A 25479-nucleotide genomic window follows, 5' to 3' on the forward strand; every position below is an offset into this window, starting at 1 on the left:
TTTTTTTTTTTTTAAATCCCTGTCCTCTCCTCATCACCCCCCCTTTTCAAGGCAAACTTTTGGCAATAGCACAGATAATCGTTTCGTGCTCCGCTGAATTTCTCCTCTCAAATGCCTTCCGATCGGGGGAGCCATTAAAAAAAAAAAAAAATTGCCAGAGAGCCAGTACGGATTGAAACTGGGATCCCAATAAATATGCAAAGTGAAGGCTCTGCTAAGCAGATTTCTTGCATTGCTTCCCGGGGGTGCTGAGAGTCTCCCGGAGAATCTCAGTGATTATTTTGATTGTATTTTTTTTTTAATCGCGTTTTATTGAGGCTGGTTTTTTTTGTTTTTTTGTTTTTTTACCTTTTCTTTTTTTAATTTGTAATTAAAATCCCCCTGACGAGAAAGGAGCGAGGAGGCAGCGAGGAGCGGGGATCGGCGCAGGGCGGCGAAGCGGCGATCTGCATGCAAGGTGCTTAGGGCTGCCCGCGAGACATGCAACCGGCAAGCAAGCTCCTCACCCTCTTCTTCCTCATCCTGATGGGCACAGAACTCACTCAAGTAGGTGCCTCTCTTGCTTTTCTCACCCCCCCCCCCATCCTTTCTCCCCAACGCCATTTTCTATTAAACCTCGACAGCGCACACACAGACGCACCAAAAAAAAAAAATACCCACAACCAAAATCCTCGTGTAGAGCGAATCCCCGCGATGCTGAAAGCCTGCGGCCGGGATGCGGGATTGAAGGGGGGTGGGGGGAGGATTGGGATGCTGGCAGCCGGGGCTGCGGGGCCCGTAGGTGCCCCCCCCCCCCATCTCGGCGAAGTTCGGTCGGTGCGTCCCATCGCCCCGCGGTGCCCAGCGCTGCTCGCCTTCCCCCTCCCGCAGCTGCTCCCGTGGGGGCAGTTGTGCTGATATACATACATACATATATCGAAGTGACATTTAAATGTCCCTCAACGTTTCCTTCTGTGGCTCGTGGGAGAGATGAGCACCTCGTACATCCCCCTCTCTCCGCCCTTTTTTTTTTTTCCTTTTTTTTTAAATGGGATTTTAATGCCTGTTTTTACTTGCCTGGCCCCTGGACGGAGTGAGCAGGAGGGGAGGCACCGGCACATCCCTCGCGAGTGGCAATCAAACTCCTATCGACTCCCTTCAGATCACTGGGGAGAGAATGAAGCAGCCAGGTGGTGCTCCTTTGTTTTCAAAGGCAGTGGGAAACGGAGAAAAGTAGTTGCAAGAGGATGCTCTAGATTGGGGGGGGGTTAATTGTAATGCTGCCTAGGAGCAAAAATGAAGAAAGAAAAAGATGCTGTAAATAGGAGGGGAGTAGAAGCTGCTTCTTGTAGAAGCAATTAGTGGCCGAGCTCTCCTCCTGGTTGCTGCAGGTAGATTATTTCTTGCTTTCTCCAGCTGACAGTGCTCTCTTGTCGCTGCCCTATTGCTGAAGTTTCTCCTTTAGGGCTTTGCACCCTCTGAGTATTTCTGCTGCCTCCCCTCTCCTCGATGGAACGGCTCGAGTCGGAGCTGCCTTAATTGCATGGAGCCCTCCGGAGGAGGTCTGGGATGGAAATAATTAGGAAGGGGGGGGAGGGGGAAGGATAGGATAGGCACTGACATCCAGGCTGTGGATGAGAAGGAGTGAGGAGGAATGAGAACTGCAAGTGAGTGCCCATGAGAAGCCCATTGTATGTGAGGATGTGTGCAGCACTGCGCATGCGTTGTGCCGGACAAAGCAGCCGGGGAGCCGCCAGCATCACTTGCAGACCTGCAAAAAGGGGCATCCTGCAGGGCCCCAGCAACAGCCTGGGGGAGCCAAGCAGCACTGCAGGGTTGTCCCCTTCCCTGTTGCCTCTCCAGCATCACCTCCTGCCCCATAAATTGTACACCTCACCCACTGGTGCATCACCCCAGGTGCTGTCGTCCCTTTTTTTGGCCTTGTCAGTCTCTGTCGCTCTGTGCTTTGTTCAAAGATGGTCTGTCTCACATTGTGCCTGGCTACTCTTTCCTTTCCTTGCATCCCCTATTTGTGCCCACAACGTGCCAGCTTCGCACCCGACTTTAAATCAGGGTGGCAACAAGGGATCAGAACGGCAGGGCTGAGCACGGCTGGCTGATTCTGAGCAGTCACCTCCCAGCCTGAGCTGCTGGAAGCCAAAGCTGTGGCTGTGCTGGGCTGAATGCAGCCAGGGCTGCGTGCTGGTTTGCTGCCTGCAGGGAGCTGCTCTGCCAGGCCCCGCTCACCGGCACACAGCCTGCTACCTCGCTTGGCACTGCAGAGCCCTTTCAGAGTTTTAGCATCTCATTTCAGTAGCACAGCTGCCAGATGCAATCCCCAAATATGCCTTTCATTCCGGGCACCGCCCAGCTCGGTGTCTTCAGCGTTTAATTCAGTGCCAGATTCACATCTCCATTGCATGTGTGGAGTCTCTCCCATCCCCTACGGAGATCCTGTGCCAGGGGAGGAGGGATCGAGGTTCAGGGAGGCAGGTTGCTGGTTTAGGCAGCTTTCCCTGTCAATGCAGAAGCTGCTGCCATCCCCTCCTCTCCCTCCCTGCAGTGTCTCTGACAAGTCAGCCCACAATCAGGGAAGAAATGGGGAGAGGGCAGCTGTGAAGGGGAGCACGTGGCTGTCCTTGCTCTGGGAAAACTTATCGTGGACAGCGGGGGGTTGTACTGCAGCATCCTCCAGTGGTTCCCCCCATTCTCCAGCTGGGAGTATGTAGGGCTCTGGGGCCTGCCTGAAGTAATGGTGGCTTTATCTTTGTGAGAAAAGAGGAAGCTGCCCCCACACGTTTCCCCCCCCCTCCCCCGTATCTTGGCCCTCTGCAGAAATCCCTGCCCTGGGGGCAGCAGGAGAGAGACCTACATGATGCTCTGGGTTTCCTCCTTGCTGCCAAAGGCAAAGGGCTTCCTGGGCAAAGTGACCAGGCTTCTTCTCCAGGAGAGCCCAGACAGCTCTCCTGGTGGCCATGAGCAGCAGAGCCAGCTTATGCTCTCTAAGAATCTGTCCCCCCACCCTCTTGTCTGCTTCTAGTGTGCAGATTAGAGTTGCCAGGGCAGAGAGTTTTGGCTGCTGTACGACAGCCAGGAGTATTGGCAGAGAGGGATACAGGCTGCTGTGTGCTTTGCTATATGCTCCTCTGTCTGTCTATGCACCCAACCCCTTTGTCATACTTTAGGCAAGCTCACATCATACCATGCTGGTGTTACTGGGCTATCATCAGAGAAAGCCTCTGCGCTCCTCAGAGTTTCACAGTGCAGCTGATGCTCGGATGGTTGCTTCCCCAGTAACCATTGAAACCACACAGAGAGAAATGCACTCCTGGACTGGGGAGTTATTAAACAGCTGGTGCTTCTGCAGGTCAGGAAAAAAAATCAAACAAGAAAAAACATAAATTTGCCCTTGATTTTCCTAAAGGCAGAGCAGGTCTCTTGGTGTTACTTTCAGGGCAAGGGAGAGAGCTGCCAGCCCTTCTGGGCTGGGATTGCACCATGTGCTCCCCTCCCACAGCTGTGTGACCCCATGCCCCTCTGCCCATCACCTCCCATTCCCTGCTCTGAGTTTTTCTCTTTGCTGTTGGAACCCGGTAGGATTAAGCAGCAAATCTGCAGCCTGTACCAGGAAGCAGCTGCCTCGTCTCATAAACCAATTTGTGTCTCATTTCACTAACTTCAGCTTTAACCAATAAAAAAAGAAAGGTAATTTTCAGCCCTGGGTTGTATTTATTACTCGAGTTATCAGCCCTTGTAATCAGTATTAGCATCGCTGTGTAAAGTAATACAAAACTAATTACTAGCTGAGTGAATTAAATAGATGAAGGCTGTAGGTCGCATTGGCAATGGAAGAAGCTAGTTCTTGAGTTATGAGTGATAAGTGTTGGCTTGGCTTTGCTGTGAGGGTGCCACAAAAAGGGACCAGGGCAGGGATGGAGCATCTTTTTGGGGCTGGCTGCCTGTAGGGACTCAAGTGGGTGCTTTGGGATGACCTGACTTGGTCAAGAGAAAATGAAAGCTGCACCTGGGGAAATTAAAGCAGAATCCACATCGCCTCTTAGCACCAGCAAATCCCAGCCACAGGGAAAGAGCGCCTCAAAGTCTGAATCCTCCCTCTTTTACAGACCACAGCCAGTGCTTGCTGCTGTTGTCCCAAAACTGAGGCCAGGTCCCAGCATCCTGATGTCTCTCTATGGGGGTTTTGGGCCTTTTCTTGACCCAGACCCTGGCTGCCAGGCCCCTCTCCATCCCAGCTGGGAGGCAGCATCCCAAGTCAGCCTAAACATAGGGGAAGATTGCTGAGTGGTCTGTGTGCAGAAGGAGTTGTCTCAGCTCCCGCAGCTGCAATGGGCTTTCTGGATCCTGCCTGTGATAGGAGGGGAATATTGAGCTCTGTGCTGGGATGATGGGATCCAGTTCCAGAACTGAGGTTTGTGTGTGTGATGGTGGCGCAAAGGGTGATAAAAACAACCAAAGGGTTGAAGTCAGACTCAAAGACTGGGGAAACTCAGCAACATTTATTGCTGCAGCAGTCCTGACTTGCTGAGATCCCACCAAACGATTGTCTCGTGCTCCAAAGGTGTGTGCTGCCTTGTGAGGGCGATTCTGTCCCATCGGGGCCAGGCGCCTCCTCCGCTGGGAGCTCCTCACAGCCCTCCTGGTCCGTGGTGCAGAGGGATTTCAGACACCTCCTCTCCCCGTGCAGCTGATGAGGTCCCTTCCACCCCGCTGCCTGTTTGCCTTCTTGCCGTCAGTGCTGCTTATTCAGTGCAACACAGCGCCTGGAGGTGGGGAGGGACGAGGGGCCGGCAGGATGCACAGAGCCAGCAGATGTTCGCAGTACAGCCGTACGTCTTTTAAAGCAGCCCCTTCCCCCCTTTCGCCGTGCAAATCTGCAGACCCCGATCTTGGGGACTGGGAAGCAAGTCCGGGTAAGCGTGGGGAGGACAGAAAAACTTCAGCACCTCTTCTCTGAGCCAGCCAGGAGAGGGAGACAGTGACCGCCGTGTGCTGCACACGCACTCACACTCGCACACATTCACACACGTGTGGCTGCGTTGGCAAACATTGACCCCAGCGGGTGACATGGAAGCAAACGGTGGCATTTTGCACGACCGTGCGGAAAACAATTCTTGCAAGCAGTGGAATTTTCCACTAAGCAGCTATTTTGGAAGACTCTATAATTGGCTTTTATCTGTCTTCCCTCCTCTTTCTGCCTTCAGAATAAATGCATGCAAATGGGATCTCTTGTTCCCCAGCAGTTTGTCTTCTCCTGCTGCTCACTGCCTGCCCTCAGCTGCTCTTGCAGGGAAGGTGCTTACAGCAAATGCATCAGGACAGAGAAAGTTTAGGGCCATCAGGAGCCTTTTTTTTAATGCAGTGCTCTGTGCAATAAGAAATGGAGCAATCAGGATGAAGGTGAACTCGACCAGCTCAGCAAAACCAGTGCTATAGCAGCAAGCTTAACAATATGGTTACAACATGTGTCTCTGCTTCACCCTGATGCCTATCTGTGAGTGCTGTCAGCCCTCCCTCATTGCTCCTGATTTGCTCTAGCATGGGTGCAATGCCAGGTGTTCTGCATAAGCTTTGTGCTCTTACTGGGGTTTGTTGTCTTTTTGTTGGTGCTGGTTTCATGCTTTTAAAGCCATAGGAGCAAGAAGGACGTTTTGGTGACTGCAGCTCATTTAGTTCAGGTCTGGAGGTGACAGAAGTGGTCGTCCTGCCTGCTGACTGCAGCACAGCATGGGCAAGAGCAGCATCTCACAGATGAAATCATCCGTGTGCAATGGCAGGAATGGAATCTGTCTTCAGTTCTGATGGAATCCACAGCAAGGCTGTGGGTTTTTTTCCTCTCGCTGAATGCATTGTTAAGCAATGAAGGATCTGTAGGTCTAATTCACTTTGTATGCACTTGCAGTTGACAAACACAAGGAACAAACTTTTTCTTGCAGCTTAGTTTCAGAATGAACATTAGGATGATTTCAGCGTAGCACTCCGGTGTTACATGGTATGAAATCAGGCACACAGTCAGGGTCTGAGCACAGTGCTGAGCACAGCACGAGCTGAACTGGAGCAGAATGAGAGGTGTGATTATTTTTCTAAAAGGTCAGAGCTGTATGAGGCTTCTGCCTAAAGAAACTCTTCCTGCCTGAAACACCTCTCTGTTGCTGGCCACTTTGCAGGCACGATGCTGCATGGCTGACAGCAGCTTTGCTATGAGAAGGATGCCCAAAAACTTGAGGGCAATCTGGGCTGAGCGAAGCCCATTTCATGGGATGGAGGTCATTTAGCTGCTCAGGTGCAGGACACGGTGTGACCCAGAGGCAGGAGTGCTTTTCTCATGGATTTCATTGCAGCAGGTCGATCTGCTTGCTGGCTGTCTCACCCGGGTTAGAGATGCACTGTCCTGAGCAGTGGGGAAAAGGGCAGTGGCAGCAGTGCTGGGGGTGTTGGGTTGTGAGGGATAGGGAGGGCATTTGGGTTGCTGCAGCCTGGGGCATGCACAGTGTCTGGTTCTGCTCCACGCTGTTAGGGAGGACAGAATCTGATCTGGTGCCAGTGCTTGCACTCTAACTCATCTCTTTTTCTCCACCTGGTGGACTTGCTGAATGTGCATTCATGTCAGTGCTTTTCTGAAACTGCCTCGCACTCTCTGCAGAAGCAGCTCTATGCAGTGAATACATTTCAGGGCACAGCTCCCTGTTGTTTGGCTCTTGCTCTGCACACCAATCTGGATGTTGTATGGCAAAGATGCTGGTGGGTCACAGCCTTGGGGCAATCCATCAGCACCTTCACAGCCAGTAAGGAGGGGGCTGTGACCCCACCACCTGCAGGAGCTACGCCAGGAGATGAACTGTACCAGAAGGGGCAGATTTGGGGTTTGTCTGAAAGACTCCAGCTGAGGGGACATGCTGGGGGTGCCGTGGCCATGGGGCAGACATGCAGTGTGACATGGAGCAGGGCCTTGGTGGCTGCCCCATCATGCTGAGGCTGATGTTGTAGCAATGGAGCAAGCGGGCTCACTCCTATCCTCTGGAGAGGGACAGGAGATTCACTTCATAATTTGCTTTGCACGGGGTGTTTAAAGGTTCACTCAGAGAAGGACGTGCAAGGGGTCTCAGATCTGTCTTGGCTGAGACTTCGGTTTCAAAGCCACTGGGACGCTTCTGAACATGCAAATGATAACGAGCCAAGTCTTGATGCTGAGGAGCTGGATGGAGCAAAGCCGCCATCCCATCGGCAGTGTACAGATCACGAAGCAGCGGGCACGGCTGGCAGAGCGCTGCTCCTTCACCCCGTCGCTGACAGCAGCTCCTTTTGTCCCGCTTTGAACAAACCCGGGGCAGCTCCCACGGGATGCCCGAAGCTGCGAACCCACCGCCCCGCTCCACCGCAGCGCCGCCCGCGGCCACCAGGGGGCGCCATAACGCCGCGCCGCAACGGAGCCCCGCTGCACCGGGGGAGCCGCCCCCGCCCCGCTGCTCTTTCCCGCCTCCTCTCCATTCCCCCCCTTCTCCCCCAAATTTTTCCGTCTTCCCACAGCTTTGGTCCTTTTCCCCAAATGTCTCCCTCGCTTCCCAAACCTTTTCCTCGCTCCCCAAATCTTTCCCCTTCTCTCCAAGTCTTTTCCTCCCTTCCTTAAACCTTTCCCTTTTTCTCCCCAGCTCTTTCCCTAAATCTTTACACCCTCCATCCCTCCTCTCTCCCAATTCCCCAAATCCATCTCCCTAAAATCCCTCCCCAAATCCTTTCTCCCTCCTCCGCTCCCCCCCCCCCCCCACGCCAATCCCTTCTCCCCTCCTCGCTCTTCTCCCCCCCCTCCCCTCCCTCTTTCTGCCCTCCGCAGGCTCTCCGGCTGGCTGAGCTCTCCGAATATTCCCGCCCCCCCGCTCCTCCCTCCCCGCTCCCGTCCCGCCTCCTGCAGCCGCTCGCTCCGCTCCGCACCGCTCCGGTTGGGGCGCGCCCGGTGGCGGCGGGCGGAGGGAAGTCGCCCCGCTCCGCTTCCAACACCGGTACCCACAGCAGCACCGCAAGCGCCGGGCAGGACCGCGTCGAGGAGACGGACGATGGGCCGGCGGCGAGAGGCGTCGGTGGTGGTGGCCGTCGGGCGGTTGTCGCAGCCCGTCCCCAGCGGCATGGAGCCCGGCGCCGGTGCAGAATGAAGGGTGCCTGGCGCCCACCCCCGCAGACATGTCTGTGCCTTTACTCAAGATTGGAGTCGTCCTCAGCACCATGGCCATGATCACCAATTGGATGTCGCAAACGCTGCCCTCCCTCGTGGGGCTCAACACCACCAAACTCACGGCGGCCTCGGGCGGCACCTTGGACCGCAGCACGGGAGTAAGTGCGGGGGGCGGCGGGGGGTGGGGGGGGCTGGCCGGAGCATCCCTACCTTCCTCGGCAGCTCCCGCCTGGGCACCCCCCGGTCACCCCCATCCCTCCGTGCCTCATTGCCCCCCTGCCCCGGGACCCGCCCGGCCGCCTGGGAGAGGGGGGTGGATCTCGTTGTGAGACCCCCGAGCCTCCCGCTGCAGAGAGCGGTGCAAAGGGAAGAGGCAACGCTGCGGTCCCCCGGGATGACGGGGTTACGTTTTGGGGTGGTAGGAGACGCGGGGTTGCGGTGCTGGGTTGTCCATCCCCGACCCCGGGAGTGAGGCAGACGCTTCCCAACGCCTTCAGCCGGGAGAGCGCAGAGTTTCCCTCGTGGTTGTTTCTCTGAGTGAAGCGGTTTGGGACAGCAGGTGCGAGTCCTGCAAAATCTCGTTTGCTTCCCTGCCTTTAATCAATAGGCGTTAATGGGGTGGAAAATGCAGCGGAGCAGTTGCGGCGTATTTCGGTCGTGCCTTATGTTTGCTGTCCCTGTTTTGCTGAAAGGCTGGGACGGAGCCCGGGTTTGGCACTTTGGAAATGGCAGAGGGAAACGATCTTTCTGTCTGCCTTCCCACAGCAGGAAAAAACGGGTACCTTTCACCTCCGGGCTGCACGCCTGTGCCTCACAGCAGAGCCGCCGCTTTACAGCTCTGCTGCTTCAAAGCGGCTGTTTCCCGTAGTGCCTCTGCTGATTGTGAATGAAGCTGGGATTTTTCCATCTTATCAAGGCTAATGAGGCTTTTTTTTTTTTTTTTTTTTTTTTTTCTGGTTGTTTTAGCTAGATTAAATTACTCATCTGTCCGCTAGTGTGTGCCTGTGCACATGGGTGTTTGCAAGGTTATTTGTAGCGCATTGAAATAGCAGAAAGAACATTTCCCTTCTGGCTGGCAAAACAGTGGTACCTTCAAAGTGATCAGACGCTGAATTGTGACTAAATAATGTATTTTGCAAAGTGCTGGGAGGTGAAAGGGGAGTTAAGATCAGAGAGCTTTGGTGAGCACGAGTGGTGTGGGGAGGATGGGGAGAGCGCTTGGGGCTGCAGCGTGTCCCAGGTGCTGTGGTGGCAGTGGTGATCATCTGCCCCGTGCTGCATTGCTCTGCTGCTGTGTGCTTCGTGGGGTCCTGACCTATGGAGCTTTTAGGGGGGAATGGTTGTCCTGAAGAAGCTCCCCGTCCCCTGGAGAGCCTGGCAAAGGATGGAGGAAATGTGACTCCTCGTATTGCATCGCTGGCTCCAGGAGAGCTCTGCAGGTGCTCAGCGACAGCTCAGCTCTCAGCCAGGACGCCGTGCCCTCCCCGTGAGTTCGGGCACATCCTGCTCACGGCCTCAAGGAGACCCCGAGTGTGTGGTGATGAGAGCCCAGCCACGAGCTCTGCTTGCTGGTTTGGCACCCGGTGCTGAGCCTCTGCGATGTGGCTCCCCCGTGTCCATGCTCCCCTGTCTCCGTGCTTCCCCTCTTGCATTGCCCTGTGTGCTCCATCTCTTCTTCTCAGACCTTTCCTTCATTTGTCCCCGATCCATATTTTTGCATTACAAGTGAATCCTGCTCCTCCTCAGAGCATCCCTCCTCTCGCTGCACAGCACCGTGCTGCTTCCTCCCTCCTCTTCCTCACCCATCCCCACAGAGCCCCCCCGTTTTCTTAACCCTTTTTTCCCCTGTGTCAATCAGGTGTTGCCTACCAACCCAGAGGAAAGCTGGCAGGTCTACAGCTCTGCCCAGGATAGCGAGGGACGTTGTATATGCACAGTGGTGGCACCTCAACAGACGATGTGCTCGCGTGATGCCAGGACAAAGCAGCTGAGACAACTATTAGAAAAGGTAACGGCTGATGTGTTCTGGGCAAGGGGGGGTGGTTTGGCATGGTGTGAAGGGGGTGAAAAGCTGAGGGAGATGGGTTGAGCCTTCGTTTCCAGAAAAGGCAGAGCTGTGCAGTCGGTGCAGCGGAGAATAATCAGGCAGGAGGACAAATATCTGAGTATTTCTGAAAGGAAGAGAGCCCACGTCCTGAGGTCGGGTTAAAACTGCTGAGACCAAAGCAGAGATATTGAATCGCAACAGTTTATAAAATGAAAAAGAAATAGGGATGCATTGATTTCTATTCATCACAAGGACAAGCCTCAATGAGACTTTAAAACAAAACGAAGCCCACGCACTCCCAGCCAAGCTGATATGAGGAGAGGTCGCACAAAACGGTGCAAGCTGTCAGCATCAAATAGCAGAGAGATGACAATTCGTGGTTGTCTTCTTCTAACGTTGACATCCACTTGATTAGTTTTAGTAGTCCGCTGTCCAAAGAGATCAAAGAATCTCATTAGGGACACGTTCCTGATAACGAGAAGCTTTCCAGGTAATAGATTTTGTTAAAAAATGCTGTTTCATGCGAAATGGTGCTCTTCTCTTCAAAATATAAGTGGACTCGTGCTCTGGGTCTGTAATGCTCCTTGGTGCCCTCATGCATGTGTTGCATGACCAAGTGATTTGTACCCCGGTGCTCTCACAAAGCTGATATCACTCATCTCTGCATCAAGCCCACACCAAACTGATTTTCCTATGTGATAAGGGCAATAAACTCAGCCAGAAAAAACTTAGCCCTGAAACTTCTGATTGTGCCATCGGCTTCTGAAAATAATCCCAAAGCTCAAGCTTTGTTTCTCTGAGCTCTAACAGCAGTGGGTCGGGCAGTGCGTTTGGCTGGGAGGCGCTGAGTGCTGTGCTGGAGCCCAGTCGTGCTCCCAGAGCTGCTCACATGCATAAACCAAGCGGGCTTTGACCCGATGCCCTCTGCTAACAGCAGGCTGAGCTGAGTGCAGCGGCCTGGAGGAGCAGCAGCTGCAGAGCACACGGCGTGAGCGCTTAGGGATTTTTCCCTTACGCAGCTCTCCGGCTGCCAATGAGTAAAGTGAGGGAGGAGTGGGCTGAGAGGCGTGTTCTACCTGCCTGCTGCTCCGTCTGCAGCTCACTCCTACGCTAACCTATATGAAAACCCCAAAATAAAGAGTGGGCTCTTGGTGCCAGACATCTGATCTCGATCGAGGCTGGAATGCAAATCCCTCTGTAGGGAAAATGGATCCGCAGAGGAGAGCTCCCGGCTCCCCAGGGAGGATGTCAGGCCTGGATGCTCCTTCCCCCATCTGACATTTTCACTCCTGTTTTGAGAAAGCTCTCACCTCCGGATTTCTCTCTGCCAGCAGATGAAGAAACAGAATGTGCCAGGAAGGCAATTCTGGTTGGATTTTCAAAGTAGGAGACCTGGCACTCACCTACAGAAATCATAAGGTGTTGCTTCCAGGGGCCAGAAGAAAGCTGCTTTTGTGCGTGCGCACACACAAACCACCCAGAGCAAAAATCACTGCGCGGAGACTCGCAGCTGCCAACCCCACCAGCCTTCACCACACGGGCACCTGCACGCATGGGAGCTGCAGGTGAATCCTGGGCACCCGGCAGGGCTGAGGAGCAGCAGGTGCAGGAGCGGAGGTGAGCACGGGCTGCTCGCCAGGCACAAACTGTGCAGCCCCAGCCCCGCGTGGCTGAGCTCATCGCTGGCATCACTGGCCTGCTCGTGCCGAGCTCTGCGTGCGTCAGGTGCTGAGGCCACATCTTGGCCTTCCTCCAGACCGACACGTCACTGGGATCCTGTTCATGAGCAGATTATATTTTATCTTCAAATAGGAATTTATTTATTTGTTTGTTTTTTCCACCTGGCCTTGTTATCTGGGAGGGCTTCCTCCTTTGACAGTTGAACCGGCTTTCGTTTCCTGCCAACGCTTGCTCTTTGCCAGCACTTATCTCCAGCCTAGGCAGCTCTTCTTGTTCCTTTGATATTCACTCTGAGGTGCATAGTAATCTCAGCCTTCACTTTGCCTTCTGCAATTCTTACAGGAAGGACTTCGCACATCCCAATCTAACAGCTAGCTATCTCTGCCGATCATTCCTACTGAGTACCAACATCTCCCTTGAGATGCCTCCTGCTATGGCTTCTCCACTGGTTATCCAGCTACCCCAAGCTCAAGCCAAACATTCATCCTGTTCCAAAACCCAGAGTGGGTAGAAAAAGCTTGATAGCAGAGAAGCATGAGCAGAGCTAAAAATGATGGGGCACTGACCATGTAAACCCAACAGTGGATCATCAAGCCAGTTCCGACTCTCAGCTACTCTGGTTTACTTCTGAAACAGCTCAGTACTAACCAAGAGAGCAAGAACAGAACTCGATATTTGGTTTGTATCAAATTTCTGTTCTGAATGCTAAAATTGACTCTCTTCCCTGAGGTGGGTTTGTCTCTCTAATCAGCTTGATGGAAAACAAGGTTTCGTGTTGAGAGTGTGTGCTCAACCAATGGGGCAAAAAGCATTTTGGCTGATGTTAGCAAAGTAATGGATGAAGCTGAGGGAATCTGAGACAATATCCTTGGGTCTCAGTTGATTAAAGCACTTATGTACGTGCTTAAGTTTAAGCTAGGAGAAGTCTCATTGAAATCTAATCGTGTGCCAAAGTACTTTGCTGGATCAAGGGCTTAATATGCTAATGAGGGAAAACGAGTAGATCTCCAGATGATGGAGCACACGTTGCTGTCAGCGATCAGGAATGACGGAGATGAGTTTTTACAAGTCTGGCCAGAATCCTGCCTGCCTGAAAACAATACAGGCAGCAAATAGCGGGAGGCTGAACTCGTAGAGCGCATCCTGAAATAGCACAGCAGCTAATTTTAGTTGTCTCAGTTTAGAGATGTGTGAGGAAGCTCATTTCCTCTGCAGTCGGGGGAGAGGCAGGCTCCTCCAGAGGTGATTCAGAGCAGCAGCCTGGCCGTGGGGCTGATTTATTCCCTGCAGCCTGCTTATGTCTGATAGGACCTGCAGGGCCGGGGTGCTGCTGCGTATCAGCGTACCCATGCAGAACTGCTCTTGACTGCCTGCAGCTCGGCCCTTCATCAAGGTTGGGCGTTAGTGGGCTAAACGAGATCAGTTTTGTATGATCCTTACCAGTCATGTCTATTTCAGCTCACTGAAACAATTTTGCTTTGCAGATGCAGCGTGACTCACAGGACGGTGGTCTGGCCATTATTGTGCCAATAATGGCACAAGAGCATCTATCACGAGAGGCTGCAGATGAGCTGTGATTGTCCAAGGCCTTTCCTCTCCCTCCCTGGGGCACAAAGAGGTCTTTGAGACCCCCATTTCTTTCTGTATTTGGCTCCACCAGGGATGGAAATGGAAGTAGACTCATGGGCTCTGGGAAGTGGCTTGCAGGGTATTCTCAGAGACTGTTTGGGATCATGTTCAGGCTTTGCTGAAATTCTCAGAGAGGCTTGGAGCAGGATGTCTGGGCATCAGGCTTGGATGCCTGATTCATTTTGAACACGGGCATCAGCCCTGCAATGCCAATAGGGGCATTTCTATGGGCACTATGGCAGTGGAAGGCATTCCTTGAGCTAAGTGCAGTACAAACCCAAGAACCCCTGCTGATCAGGGGCATCCATTGCTTAATGCTAAATACGTGTGTAAGTTCTTTCCTAAGCCAGCACTTCATTTACCCTCTCAGAGCCTGAGAATGAGAGGTAAATATCTCAGTTAATCAGCTGGCAGCCAGCCTTCAAAACCAGGTCACTCCAGCTCCCATTTCCCTCCATTTCTTGCCCCTCTGGCACCAGCAGAAGCCCACCAGCTTCCTTGCATCTGCTCTGCAGCAGAGCCAGGCAGGTGCACACAGGGGGTGCAGGAAGGGGCACCGGTGAAGCCTGGGCTGCACCTATTACACTCCAGCCACCTCATCCTGCAGCTGCACTGCTTGTGGCAGATGCTGTATAAATAGTGAGACTGTAGGAGTGATGAATCTTTACTAGCTGAGAGTAAAGCTTGCACTTAGGCAATCAGTGTGCATCACTCACGTGAAGAAATGATAACGTACGCCTCAGCAGAAGTGTTTGTCATAGTCAGATGTGCTCCAAACGGGCTCTCCTTGCCCAAATCAGACATCCTGTGATTCCATGATCCTGTGCCTATCGAAGAAGCCATGACTACAAATGCACTTTATAGTTGACTACAACCTTTATTTGCATGTGTGATTGTTGAATTATTCTCTGCAGTGCAGCAGAGTACACGGTGATGCTCTGCTTTAGAGCATGGAGTCATAATACTGAGAGATGCTGATGATGAGCCCATAAATAATGCATCTGCTGATTACCCTTTTGCCACTTTGGCTCCAAGCAAAGGGCAGCATCTGCACTGCTGGAGGTGCAGCTCCCTTGTAACTCATCCCTTCTCATTTGGCAGGTGCAAAACATGTCTCAGTCAATAGAGGTGTTGGACAGGCGGACCCAGCGAGACCTACAGTACGTGGAGAAGATGGAAAACCAGATGAGAGGACTGGAATCCAAATTTAAGCAAGTGGAAGAAAGCCACAAGCAGCACCTGGCAAGGCAGTTTAAGGTATGTCTGCTTTCCAACCTGCTAACAGAGGCGTAGCGCGACGTCCCAGCCTGGCAGCCCCTGCTATACTGCAGCCCAGCTGCAGGCTATGCTCACAGCTCCCCTCAGCTCCCTCCTATCCAAAGCACGGCCAGAGAGCATTTTCCTATAGGGTAAAAGCCAAAATCTCTGCATTCCCATGATGGCAGAGCTGACTCCGTGTTGGAGGACTCTGGGCAGGATGAGGGCAGGCAGAGGCAGGCACCCCCCCACCCCCATTCCTACTCCTGTTCTCCTTAGGAAGAACCTAAAGGTTTGCAATAGCCTGGAGCTGAGCCTTAGCAAGCAGGTTCTGCAGCACACAGGAAACCACACCAGGCTCTCAGCACATCACTGCCCTCCTTGGCATGGGTTGCATCCATCGGGCAATCAGCCAAGCTGACAAACCCCACAAAAAATAATTTTAAAAAGGAATTTACAGCTCTTTGGCTGTCCTCAGGATGGCCAGCAGAGCATCTGAAGGATGTGCAAACGTCCGGTTTGGAAGTAAGAGTGTTGGCAGGGCTTTGCAGTGAGTGATGTGCGTAGATTAGGAGTGGAGAAATCATCCCTCTCAGTGATGCTGCCATTGCAGCAAACTTTCAGTCACATGAGTGAGACCAAGTGAAATTGCTGGAAAGAGGCTGTCAGCAACACTTGTCATGCCAAATTGTAGTAATATTTTGGATGAACCATAAACACAAATGGCGGAGATTTCTACTGAAATCCAGGGATGCTTCCCACCACATGATTCCCATCTGCTTGCACAGGCTGACCTGTGTGTTAAGCCAGCTGTTTCTTAAAGAGCTTGTTAAATACCACGATGACACAATAAAAGCTAGGAAGAAGACTCAGAACTTCCCACCAGCCCCAACTCCTGCCCTCCCCACCTGCAGGACCCCCTGCTTGGCCTGCCAGGCTCATCCTGCAGAGTTAAACATGAGATTCTTTCTCTTTTTCCTTATCCATTCTGATGAGTTTGACCCTCCCCAGTGCCTGCCTGGGAACCTGCAGCAGTTATCAAAGTAGATAGGAAAATAAAGACATGCCCCACATGCAGAGCGCAAGAGGGAAAGCCTCTTGGCTTAAATAGGAGGGGATGGGATGGAAAGAAATGATGCTGAGGGACAATTTCTGGTCCCCTTCACCTCCAGAGCTGCTTCAGCAGCCAGGCAGATTCTGAGCCCTGCTCTGGATGGGGTCAGGGCAGGAGCACCAGGTGTATGCTGTATGCTGCCATGCTTCATTAACGGGCAGGTGCATGCATATTTATGTCTGCTCATTAGCTGCTGGAGCAAAGCATCTTCAACAAAATGCTGCATACTGTGCCTTTAAACCAGGCCTCCATTTGATTCAAAAGCCAAAATACAGAAAGAAGCCTGAATTCCTGTAAAATAAACTTGATAACGACTTGGATTTTTACGCTTTTCATGGCGAGTCTGAAAACGGCCAGGAGCTTTTGTCTCATTTGCTGCCAAAGCACCACTTGAAATAACAGCACAGCATTTTGTTTCTGCTAATGCCAGTGTTGAGATGTGAGTGGTTCGGAGATCTTGTGTTCTTTCTCTTTAGTTCCGTATTGTCTATGAATGGCTATCTATATAAGGCAGGTTAGCGAGCTAGATCCTCAACAGTATTTCATTTTCTTGCTTACAGGGCTAACTTAAAAGCAAGTTTTTTCAATGCTGCAGTGACTGAAGAAGCAGTTCACTCCCATGTAACCATGAAAAGAGGGCCACAGAGCATTTTGCACCATGCATTTATTTTTTTTGATTATTTTCCAAATTAGCACCATATCTCACTAAGGAGCCTTGAACCACACAACCGAGATCTTCCTTTGCATGCAATTGTAGATGCATTTCATGAATAGTTTGAAACCCTTGTCAATGCATATATATATTATTTTATTTATTTATTATTTTTTTTTTTTGGAAGAAAAAAGAAAAAAAAAGAACTCTTTGTGTATGTGATCTGAAGCATGTAACCCTAAGATGTTGCATTCTAAAAATGACAAATAAAGGCCTTTCCCAAATATTTTGGTGTTCTGCAGCCTGTTTAATATGTTCTTTCCAATACGTCATTCGGACCAAAATAATGATTAAAGTAATTTTAATGATAATAATTGTGGGGATATGAACATTGCACTCACGTAGGAAGCAACCAGGTCAAGGCAGAGTGTTGCAGATTTTTGCACGCATAGCACTGAATCGAGCTTATTTTAACCTTGCAGGCAATAAAAGCGAAAATGGAGGAACTTAGGCCTTTGATACCAGTGTTGGAAGAGTACAAAGCCGATGCAAAATTGGTATTGCAGTTTAAAGAGGAGGTCCAGAATCTGACGTCAGTTCTAAACGAACTCCAGGAAGAGATTGGCGCCTATGACTACGAAGAGCTTCAGAACAGAGTGTCAAATCTTGAAGAAAGGCTTCGTGCATGCATGCAAAAATTAGGTAGGCTCAGACCAACATGGTGGCACTGGCTAAACACCATCGATGTCCCAACACACATCCCGGCTGCAGGCAGAGATGCGGCTTGGCCATCTCAAGGGGAGCCCTGCAGCCGGGCGCCATCCTGCAAGCACCTGTGCTGCGAGCAACACTCACCCTGCCAGCTGTCCTGCTGGGGATTGCTTGCATGCCTGATGTTGCTCACGGTGCAAGTGCTTCAGGATCAGGCCCGTAAGTAGGCATGTGACTTTTTGCAGCGTTTGCATAAGCGGACGGCGACGTGCGCAAACGCAAGCGGCGCTTATGCAAAGCAAACACATGCGCCCGTTCTGCTTATGCATCAATGTCTAAGCTGTTTGCTACCTGGACCTGGCGCATCAGTGAATGTCCCTGCACCCCGCTTTAAGCAGTGCGTGTGCAGGCTGCAAAATCAGTTGCCTTTGTTCCTTTTGCATCTTGCAAACCCCCTCCCCCCCCGTTGAGAAGAGCATGACGTACTGGCGCGGCTGGGACACCGGGCAGGATGGGACACCCAGCACCAGGCAGAGGGGCAGGGAGGGGGCTGCCTCCCAAAGCGCATCTCCCCGCTGCTTGCTGCCCTCGTGCTGCCTTGATTTAATTTCTCCTTCCATTATTGACTTTCTCGTTAAGCAATTTAGGTAATCTAAACACATTAACTGCTCTGCAGTCTATTTTGGTAGCACATATGAAATTACACTCTCAGGTAACTTCAAGGAAGAGCTGATCTCTTCTCAGCACTGTATACCCTTGGCAAGGTAACGTTTCATTTTGTGTGTCTCCACTGTTGGAATTGCTTTTGCTTGTTTCTAGGCACCCCCACATCTCCGCAGGCAGCCACCTCCCTGCCTTCCCATTCTGTTACCTCCTGCTCCCTTTCCCAGCTCTCCCTCTCATTCTAATTTTGGAGAGGCCCCTGGGCACAGAGGTGGCTTTATGGGAGGAGATGGTGCCCTGTGAGCACCCACACCTTCAGCCCGTCCCTCGGGGAGCAGGAGAAGCTGTTTGTTGTGGGTAGAGAGGATGGCAGCAGGACCAGGAAACTACAACTGTGCCATGGGATTGCTTACCTTGGGACAGACCATCCTGGACCTCAGGGCTTCAAAAACATTGAGTTTGCCCATGCATTGTTCACCCCTTCAGCTCAGGGCTCATTGCATCCCCCCCACGCTCATGTTCTCCCAGTGGGACACCTGACCAAGCCAGTGGCCCAGGTAAGGCTGAGGCAGCTGGGATGGAGAGGTCTTGTGGGCAACTTTTTCTAGAAAGTTTTGCTGTCTTTTAAAATTATTACTATTGTTTAGATTTTATTTGGGAGCTTTGGCTTTGCTCCTTCTTTTTCCTCCAGCCCTGGGGTGATCCCAGGCAGCTTTTGTGCCTTGGGGATCTGCAACACCCCTGTGTGCTCACAGAGACCAACTCTGACTCTTGCAAAAGGGTTCTCCTGGGAGGCTTTGCTGCTCGCCAGGAGGGTGATTTATTTGGTCATTTAGCAGCAAAGAGCACAGACTGAATGCTCAATGTTGTTTATCGCTCTGGAGCACAAACCAGTGCAAATAGGAGTTAATTGAGTTAAATTCAGGTAACAACCTTACAGCCACTTTGCTGGCACATGGTAAGACTAAGGATTGTTGTTTGCTGCAGATTATGTGCTCAGAGGGATGCACTGAAGTCTCACGTAGCACATTTCATCTTCATTTGTTCCTGCATGGGGCAGCAAGGCTGCTCACCTGCATTCACCTGCTAGATCAGGGCAGGGGACCAGGAGGCAGAGGCCATGTGCTGCATTCCTGCCCACCTCACCTCCCCAGGGAGCCCTGATGCTCAGCAGTGTAGCAGCATTCTCTTTAGACAAGGTCCTTTTTGTATTTGGGGTTTCTTAAGCGTTCTTGATGGATCAGTAGTGAAAACACTTCCTGACCCTGTCGTGTGCATGTGAAGGGAAAAAAGAGATCAATAACGGCGTGTTCAATCTGTTGTGCTGTTTACATTCTTAAAGATCACTATTTATGTAGGGATTTTAACGTTTCCATTACACTGAGAAGAGCACTGGGAGAGGGAAGGGGCTGGCACTCCTTAAATCAAGGGGGATTTCATTCAGCTGAGCTCTGTAGGCTCGTGTTTGCCAATGCCATGAGCTTTCCCAAACTCTTGCAAAAAAAATCCCAGCCCACAATCCTGGTGGATGGAGGCAGAGCAAGTGTGTTTTCCCCTCTGGGAAAAGCCAGGTCCTGCAGTCTTGTGCCCAAAGTGTTTGGGATGGGCTGGGGTGATGGAGATGAGGGTAAGACATGACCCCACATCCCCAGTGCTGGGAGCAGGCTGGGAGGACAGGTGGGTGCTGCCCGAGCAGAGCCTGGCAGCACAGCACAGGTGACTGCATTGGTGGTAAATTGCTGCCAAGCTGCCAGACATCACCTGCAGGTGGGCTGGATCTCAGGGAAAATAAGGAGTGGGGCTGTTAGCATCCTGGGAGGGGGATGGTGGTCATTGTAGCTGGCTTAAAGTGTGTTGTCTGCTGCTGATGGTGTGGGCACGGGAAGGGGTTGTGTGTTTATTGTGCTGTGTTGCATTGCTGATGGGTGCAGCTGCAGGAAGTTGGTTTGGAGCTGGGACAGCCTGCAGGGCCTCCAAAGGGGCTGAGTTGTGCTGATTCCCAGGAGGCACCCAGATCCTTGTGGGCCTCTGTTCCCAGTAAGGGAAAATGGGGTGAAAGCAGAACCTTCAGGAGTGCCCCAGAACTGCTGTCCACAGCTTCCTATTCTAATGATGGATTCAAGCAATGGGCAGCAGAGCGTGCTTCCCTGGTGCACATTCATCCCCGAGAGATTCACTGGTCGCATTTCAGCATTGAAAGTGGTCCCAGAAGGAAAATAAGCTGTGAATACAGTCTTTGCCTTCCTTCTCTTTAGTGAAATATTGGAGAGGCTCAGTCTGAGAGCTAGGAAAAGTGAGAATCCAAGCTTGGGAGCTGTTGCCGTGGTCTGAACTGCAGCACAGCAGACTGAGTCCTCTCTGCCCTCAGTGATATTCCTGCTGCTGGTGGCTGCTAGCCCCATAGAAAGAGGGAAGAAAGCTGATGGCGTTAGGAATGTGGTGCACACCTCAGTGGGAGCAGATAAGAGTGAGCGTCACAGAGGCTGTAGTTGTGCATCCCCTGGGGTAACCTCATGAGAGCTGCAGGGACCTGGCTCCTGGGGTCCAGGAACCCTTTAGTTCTGTGATCCATTTTGGGCATCTTCCCTTGTGTCTGATGCCTCTGGTGGGGTTATGCTGAATAAGTGCCTTGTCCTGTATGAGAGCAGCCCTCTTGCACGGCTGGAGAGCTGCTGTGAATGTGCCAAATGTGTATGAGATGGTGCAAACAAGACTAGTTTACCTTTATCAGCTGATACGGCTTTTTTTCCCCTTTTTTATTTTTTAATCAATGTGCTTTTATACAACCTTTCTCTCCAGGGAAATGGAAGAGAAGAGAGAAAGTGACAGCAATGTGGGGCGGTGATAATGGAAGGCAGCAAGGAGCAGATCTGTGATTAGGGTTCCTCTGCAAGGGGAATTTACCAGACATTAAGCATTCATTATTTTAACCCTTTCCATCCCCTTGTCAGTGGTTCCTCCCAAGCTGAGTGGTTCTGCGTGCACCACGTAGGATGAGATCCCAGGGGAGACATCAGGAAACTTGTGCTGAGCTTTGGGTGCTGCCAAACGTTGGGTGCCGACTTTTGCTTGTCTCTCACAGGGGGTGCTGCTGCAGGACTGCTCTGTGCAGGATGTGTCTGGGTTTTCAATGATTGCTCCTGTAGCAGTAGAGCTTTCCACGCTGAACACAGCCCATCCTGCAGCATCCCACTGTGTGCCTCCTCCTGTCATTCTGAAGTGCACATATGTTAAAATGACGGCGTTTGGGAAGAGGGGAATGGCAGCTTTGGTGGAAACTGGGGATAGCAGTATTAAAAAAAAAAAAAAAAGGAAAAATAAGAAAAAAAGGAAACCAGCATCTGGCTCCTGGGGCTGGCAGTGGTACAGGAGGGGCTCTCCTCAGCAGCCCCTGAGCATGCAGACACATCAGAGCAGGGCAGGCGGCTGGTAGAATCCTGAGATTGTTTCTGCAAGGAAGAGAGATTTACATCACCTATAATTTCCCACTTCTTTTTTTTTTTCCTCCTTTCTCCTTTGCATAACCTGTAACAAATGTGTTGCTTCCAGCAGGGCTGGAGTAGACACGACTGTCTTTTTATCTCGGCTGCATCCACTCTATTATAGCAGAAATGAGCAGAGCTATTCAGCTAATTTCTCCACCTGGCTGCTCAACCCTGGCTAACTCTTCTCATTTTCTATTCTGCAGCATGAGCATGCAGCTGCTGTGGGAAGGCTTGTTTTCTTGGGGCAGTGCGATAAGGACAATTGTTGTTAAAAGATGTGGAACAACCATAAACCACCCGGCAGTTGTTCTCAGCCTAATTGCCTTTAATTAAATAACAACACAGCTTCTCGGAGTGCTGGGATGGGGGGCAGTGGGGTCCGGCAGGGAAAGACCCAGCATTAGAAAGCATGTGCCCAAACATTTTTGGGAGTGGTGCTCACCAGCCTTGCACTCTTTTTCAGCTTGTGGCAAGCTGACGGGGATAAGTGACCCAATCACAATTAAAACCTCGGGGTCCCGCTTCGGCTCATGGATGACGGACCCTCTTGCCCCAGAGGGAGAGAACAAGGTAAGAATCCCTGTGGTCCTGGGTGTCCCCAGGGAAGGAAAATCGAGTATTACGTGGGTTTGGCAGCCATGAAGAGTGAAGAAGCCCATGCTGTTGGCCCTCGCTGCTCTTCTGCTGCCAGCATCCCCGATAACGTCATCAAACTCCATTTGTCCTCCGTCCTCCACCTGCGCTGTAGTGAGGAATTAACTGGCTGCAGCCAGAGGGATTTGTCTTGCTTTGTTTTTGTCTTTTTTGTTGTTGTTGTTGTTGTTTTTCCTTTCATTCAGACCATTCAATTTTGATCCCAAGGAGGTAGGAGGCCAATAACTGGCTGAAAATCAATCCAGGCTTCCCATGACTGATGGAATGGAAAATATCTCGAGTGCTTGCTACAGATTTGCAGGCAGCAAGACATAACAATAACCACAGTCCTTGGCTGCAGGGCAATTCCCTGCTGCACAAAGCAGCCCTCATCAAAGGATGAAGGCACCAGCACGGGCTCTATAGAGGCAGCTATTTTGAGAGCCTGCCCTGTGACCAGCTCTCTGCAGCCATGAGCACAAGGGATGCTCTGCAGAAGCCACCCCAGCACGAGGCATTGCCTGGGGACGTGCAGCAGTGAAGCAGCAGTGACGTGAGATGGCGGATGAGGTCCTCCAGCAGCCAACTGGTTGGCACTGGCTCCCCAGTATGACACCTCTGTCTTCTAAGGTTATTAAACAGAGACAGCCCTAAATATGAAGTAGAATAGGTAGGTTTTGCCCACATTTGGTTCATGAGAGAGGGACAGACTCGTCCCTTCGGGCTGTGTCTGCTGCATCCCTCAGCAGTAATGGGGTTAGGTAGGACTTGCACATCTGCAAAGGGAGAGACAGAACTGTGGCAGCCGAAGTGCATTAATTATGTGCTAACGATCTTCCTAGAGAGTTTTATCTCAAGCCAATATTTTATTATTTTTACTTTTGCCCCTGACCTTCTCTGCGGATTATTTTTGTTGTGTGTAGAGGAGCAGCTTTCGCTGGAGTGTAGCTCAGGCTTCACAACTGTGTGTGTGTGTGTATGAAATGAATTGTGAACTGTGTTACAAATGCGTGCTTATGAGAACTCCACTGGCTGAGTGGGAAGCTGTGGGGAGAGGCCTGGCAGTTCATCATATCCATCTTCCATCGCCAAACCCCGGGAGGTGTTCGGTGGTTTTCATGGTCATTTATTCGTGTCATGAAATCATTGAACACAACTGAACAAAATTGCAAGTCGCACAGGAGCAGCCCGGCGGCGGATGCTGAGCGCAGGGATTGATGCATATTGGCAGGGCAGTGCAGGAGAAGCTGCTCAGAGGCAGCTGGCAGCGTGAGGCCATCCATCCCTCAACCTCTGCTTCTGCACAGCACAAATATCTCTGCATCCCGCCGCCTTGATAACCAGGTTTCCTTCTCTTGTGATCTTCCCTTTCCCTGTCTAAAAACTGAACGAATGTTTGGTATTAATTATTCAATACCAAATAATGAAATGTGAGCAGCAGAGAGACAATGAGTTTCAGGGCTATTTTGTAATTTTCCTAACCAGTTGAACACAGGCTTTTCTTTAGCAGAATAATGTCAGCCCCACGTCCGTCAGTGGAAGCTCTCCCATGCTCTGGCACATCTCTGCCTTGTGCTCAGGGCCATCCATGCTTTCCTTCCTGAGCTTTTGAAGCCCTCCTCACAGAGACTGGGGAGGTGAGAGCAACTTGCCACACTCATTCTTTGCGTTCCAGGGCAGGACTGAGTGGGGTCTGAAGTTCCCTGCAGCCCTCACTTGGCCTTGCAGCCAAACTCAGGATGCACACTGTGTGTAAATGTTTGTCTGCTCCTCTAATGGACCCTGGAGATGGCTGTACCGCAGAGCTGCTGTGATCACATTTTGCAAAGCAAGCTCACTCTGGAGCCTTACTGAAATCTGCATCCTTAAAGGCATTCCCTGCTGCCATTTCATTTACCTCTTTTCCTTCCTAAACATTTTTAACAGAAGGCAGCTATCTTTTTTTTTAGGCAGCAAAAGCACACAGGGTGTCACTCACCGGACGGATATTTCTTCTTGATATTAACTGCACCGCTTTAGCATTTGCCTCTGAATTGGTTTCAGATGACAAAAGCTCTTTTTTTTTAAGGAGTCTAGACAGTGTCCCTGGCGAACTGGCGTTTAAATCGTGATCTGAAATCTCTCTCCCATCTCCTGATAGCAACATTTTGATGTCTTTGTCTCTTGTATTTCAGCAGTGTTGGTTTAAGCTTTTGATGGGGAAGTGTATGATTTTTAAACCAATATGGACTTTGCCTGCATTTCCCTGACAATGAGCGATTGTGTTCCTCGCTCCTGCATGCCAAATTAACAGAGCTCAGCACAGCTGCTGCTGTAATTTACTAAGTGTGATCGTAATGGGGCTTACAGGAGAGGAAGGCAGCATCTCTGTAGGGTTTAGCCACAGAAAGGTGCTGCTTGTCCTCTGGAGGGACAGTGCCAGTCCTGGAGAGATGCCAGCTTACCTTCAGGAAAGATTTGCCATTCTCTCCATTCCTTGTTGACTTTGGGGTGACAGCCTGAGCTTTGTTCTGGGCACAGGAGGCTTTGGGGACGTTGTTCTCCAGCGGGTGCCTCAATGAGGTTGGCCCCGAGCAGCACACTTTGGGTTTAGCATCCTAGGCGAAGGACTGCCTTACTGATGGGAGGTCTCTGCTGTTCCCTAACCCCACGTGTTTCTGTTGCTCGCCCAGGTCTGGTACATGGACAGCTACCACAACAACCGCTTCGTCCGCGAATACAAATCCATGGCGGATTTCATGAACACCGACAACTTTACCTCTCACCGTCTCCCTCACCCATGGTCAGGCACTGGTCAAGTGGTCTACAATGGCTCTATCTACTTCAATAAATACCAAAGCCACATAATTATCAGGTTTGACTTGAAAACAGAGACCATTCTCAAGACTCGCAGCCTGGATTATGCCGGCTACAACAACATGTACCACTACGCCTGGGGCGGCCACTCGGACATCGACCTCATGGTGGATGAGAACGGGCTGTGGGCCGTCTATGCCACCAACCAGAACGCGGGCAACATCGTCATCAGCAAGCTGGATCCCAACACCCTGCAGAGCCTCCAGACCTGGAACACCAGCTACCCGAAACGCAGCGCTGGGGAGGCCTTCATCATCTGCGGCACGCTCTACGTCACCAATGGCTATTCGGGAGGCACCAAGGTGCACTACGCCTACCAGACCAACGCCTCTACCTATGAGTACATCGACATCCCGTTCCAAAACAAGTACTCGCACATTTCCATGTTGGACTACAACCCCAAGGATCGGGCCCTCTATGCCTGGAACAACGGGCACCAAATACTTTACAATGTCACCCTCTTCCACGTCATCAGGTCCGACGAGTTGTAGTCCATCCTTGTTTAGAAACTGATTTAGGAAAATAAAAAAATAAAAAAAAAAAAAAAAAAAAAGGAAAAAAAAGGGAGAAATGAATATAAGAAACAAA

The 25479-nt window shown here is 51.3% G+C and overlaps 1 protein-coding gene across 2 annotated transcripts; it reads left to right on the top strand.

Moving 5' to 3' along the window:
• On the top strand, positions 1-25479 carry OLFM1 (olfactomedin 1). 2 transcript variants are annotated; one of them, XM_052668060.1, is made up of 6 exons: positions 1-546; positions 10023-10172; positions 14622-14777; positions 17026-17245; positions 21866-21972; positions 24708-25479. In XM_052668060.1, exons 1-6 carry the CDS (start codon positions 481-483, stop codon positions 25380-25382), a joined length of 1374 nt encoding a protein of 457 aa, XP_052524020.1. In that variant the 5' UTR covers positions 1-480; the 3' UTR covers positions 25383-25479. The 2 variants fall into 2 exon arrangements, with proteins under 2 accessions (XP_052524020.1, XP_052524018.1); XM_052668058.1 differs by lacking the exon at positions 1-546 and adding an exon at positions 7860-8322.

The sequence above is a fragment of the Tympanuchus pallidicinctus genome, unplaced genomic scaffold (assembly GCF_026119805.1).
Source record: "Tympanuchus pallidicinctus isolate F22 unplaced genomic scaffold, pur_lepc_1.0 scaffold8, whole genome shotgun sequence".
In the NCBI taxonomy this organism is placed as follows: domain Eukaryota; kingdom Metazoa; phylum Chordata; class Aves; order Galliformes; family Phasianidae; genus Tympanuchus; species Tympanuchus pallidicinctus.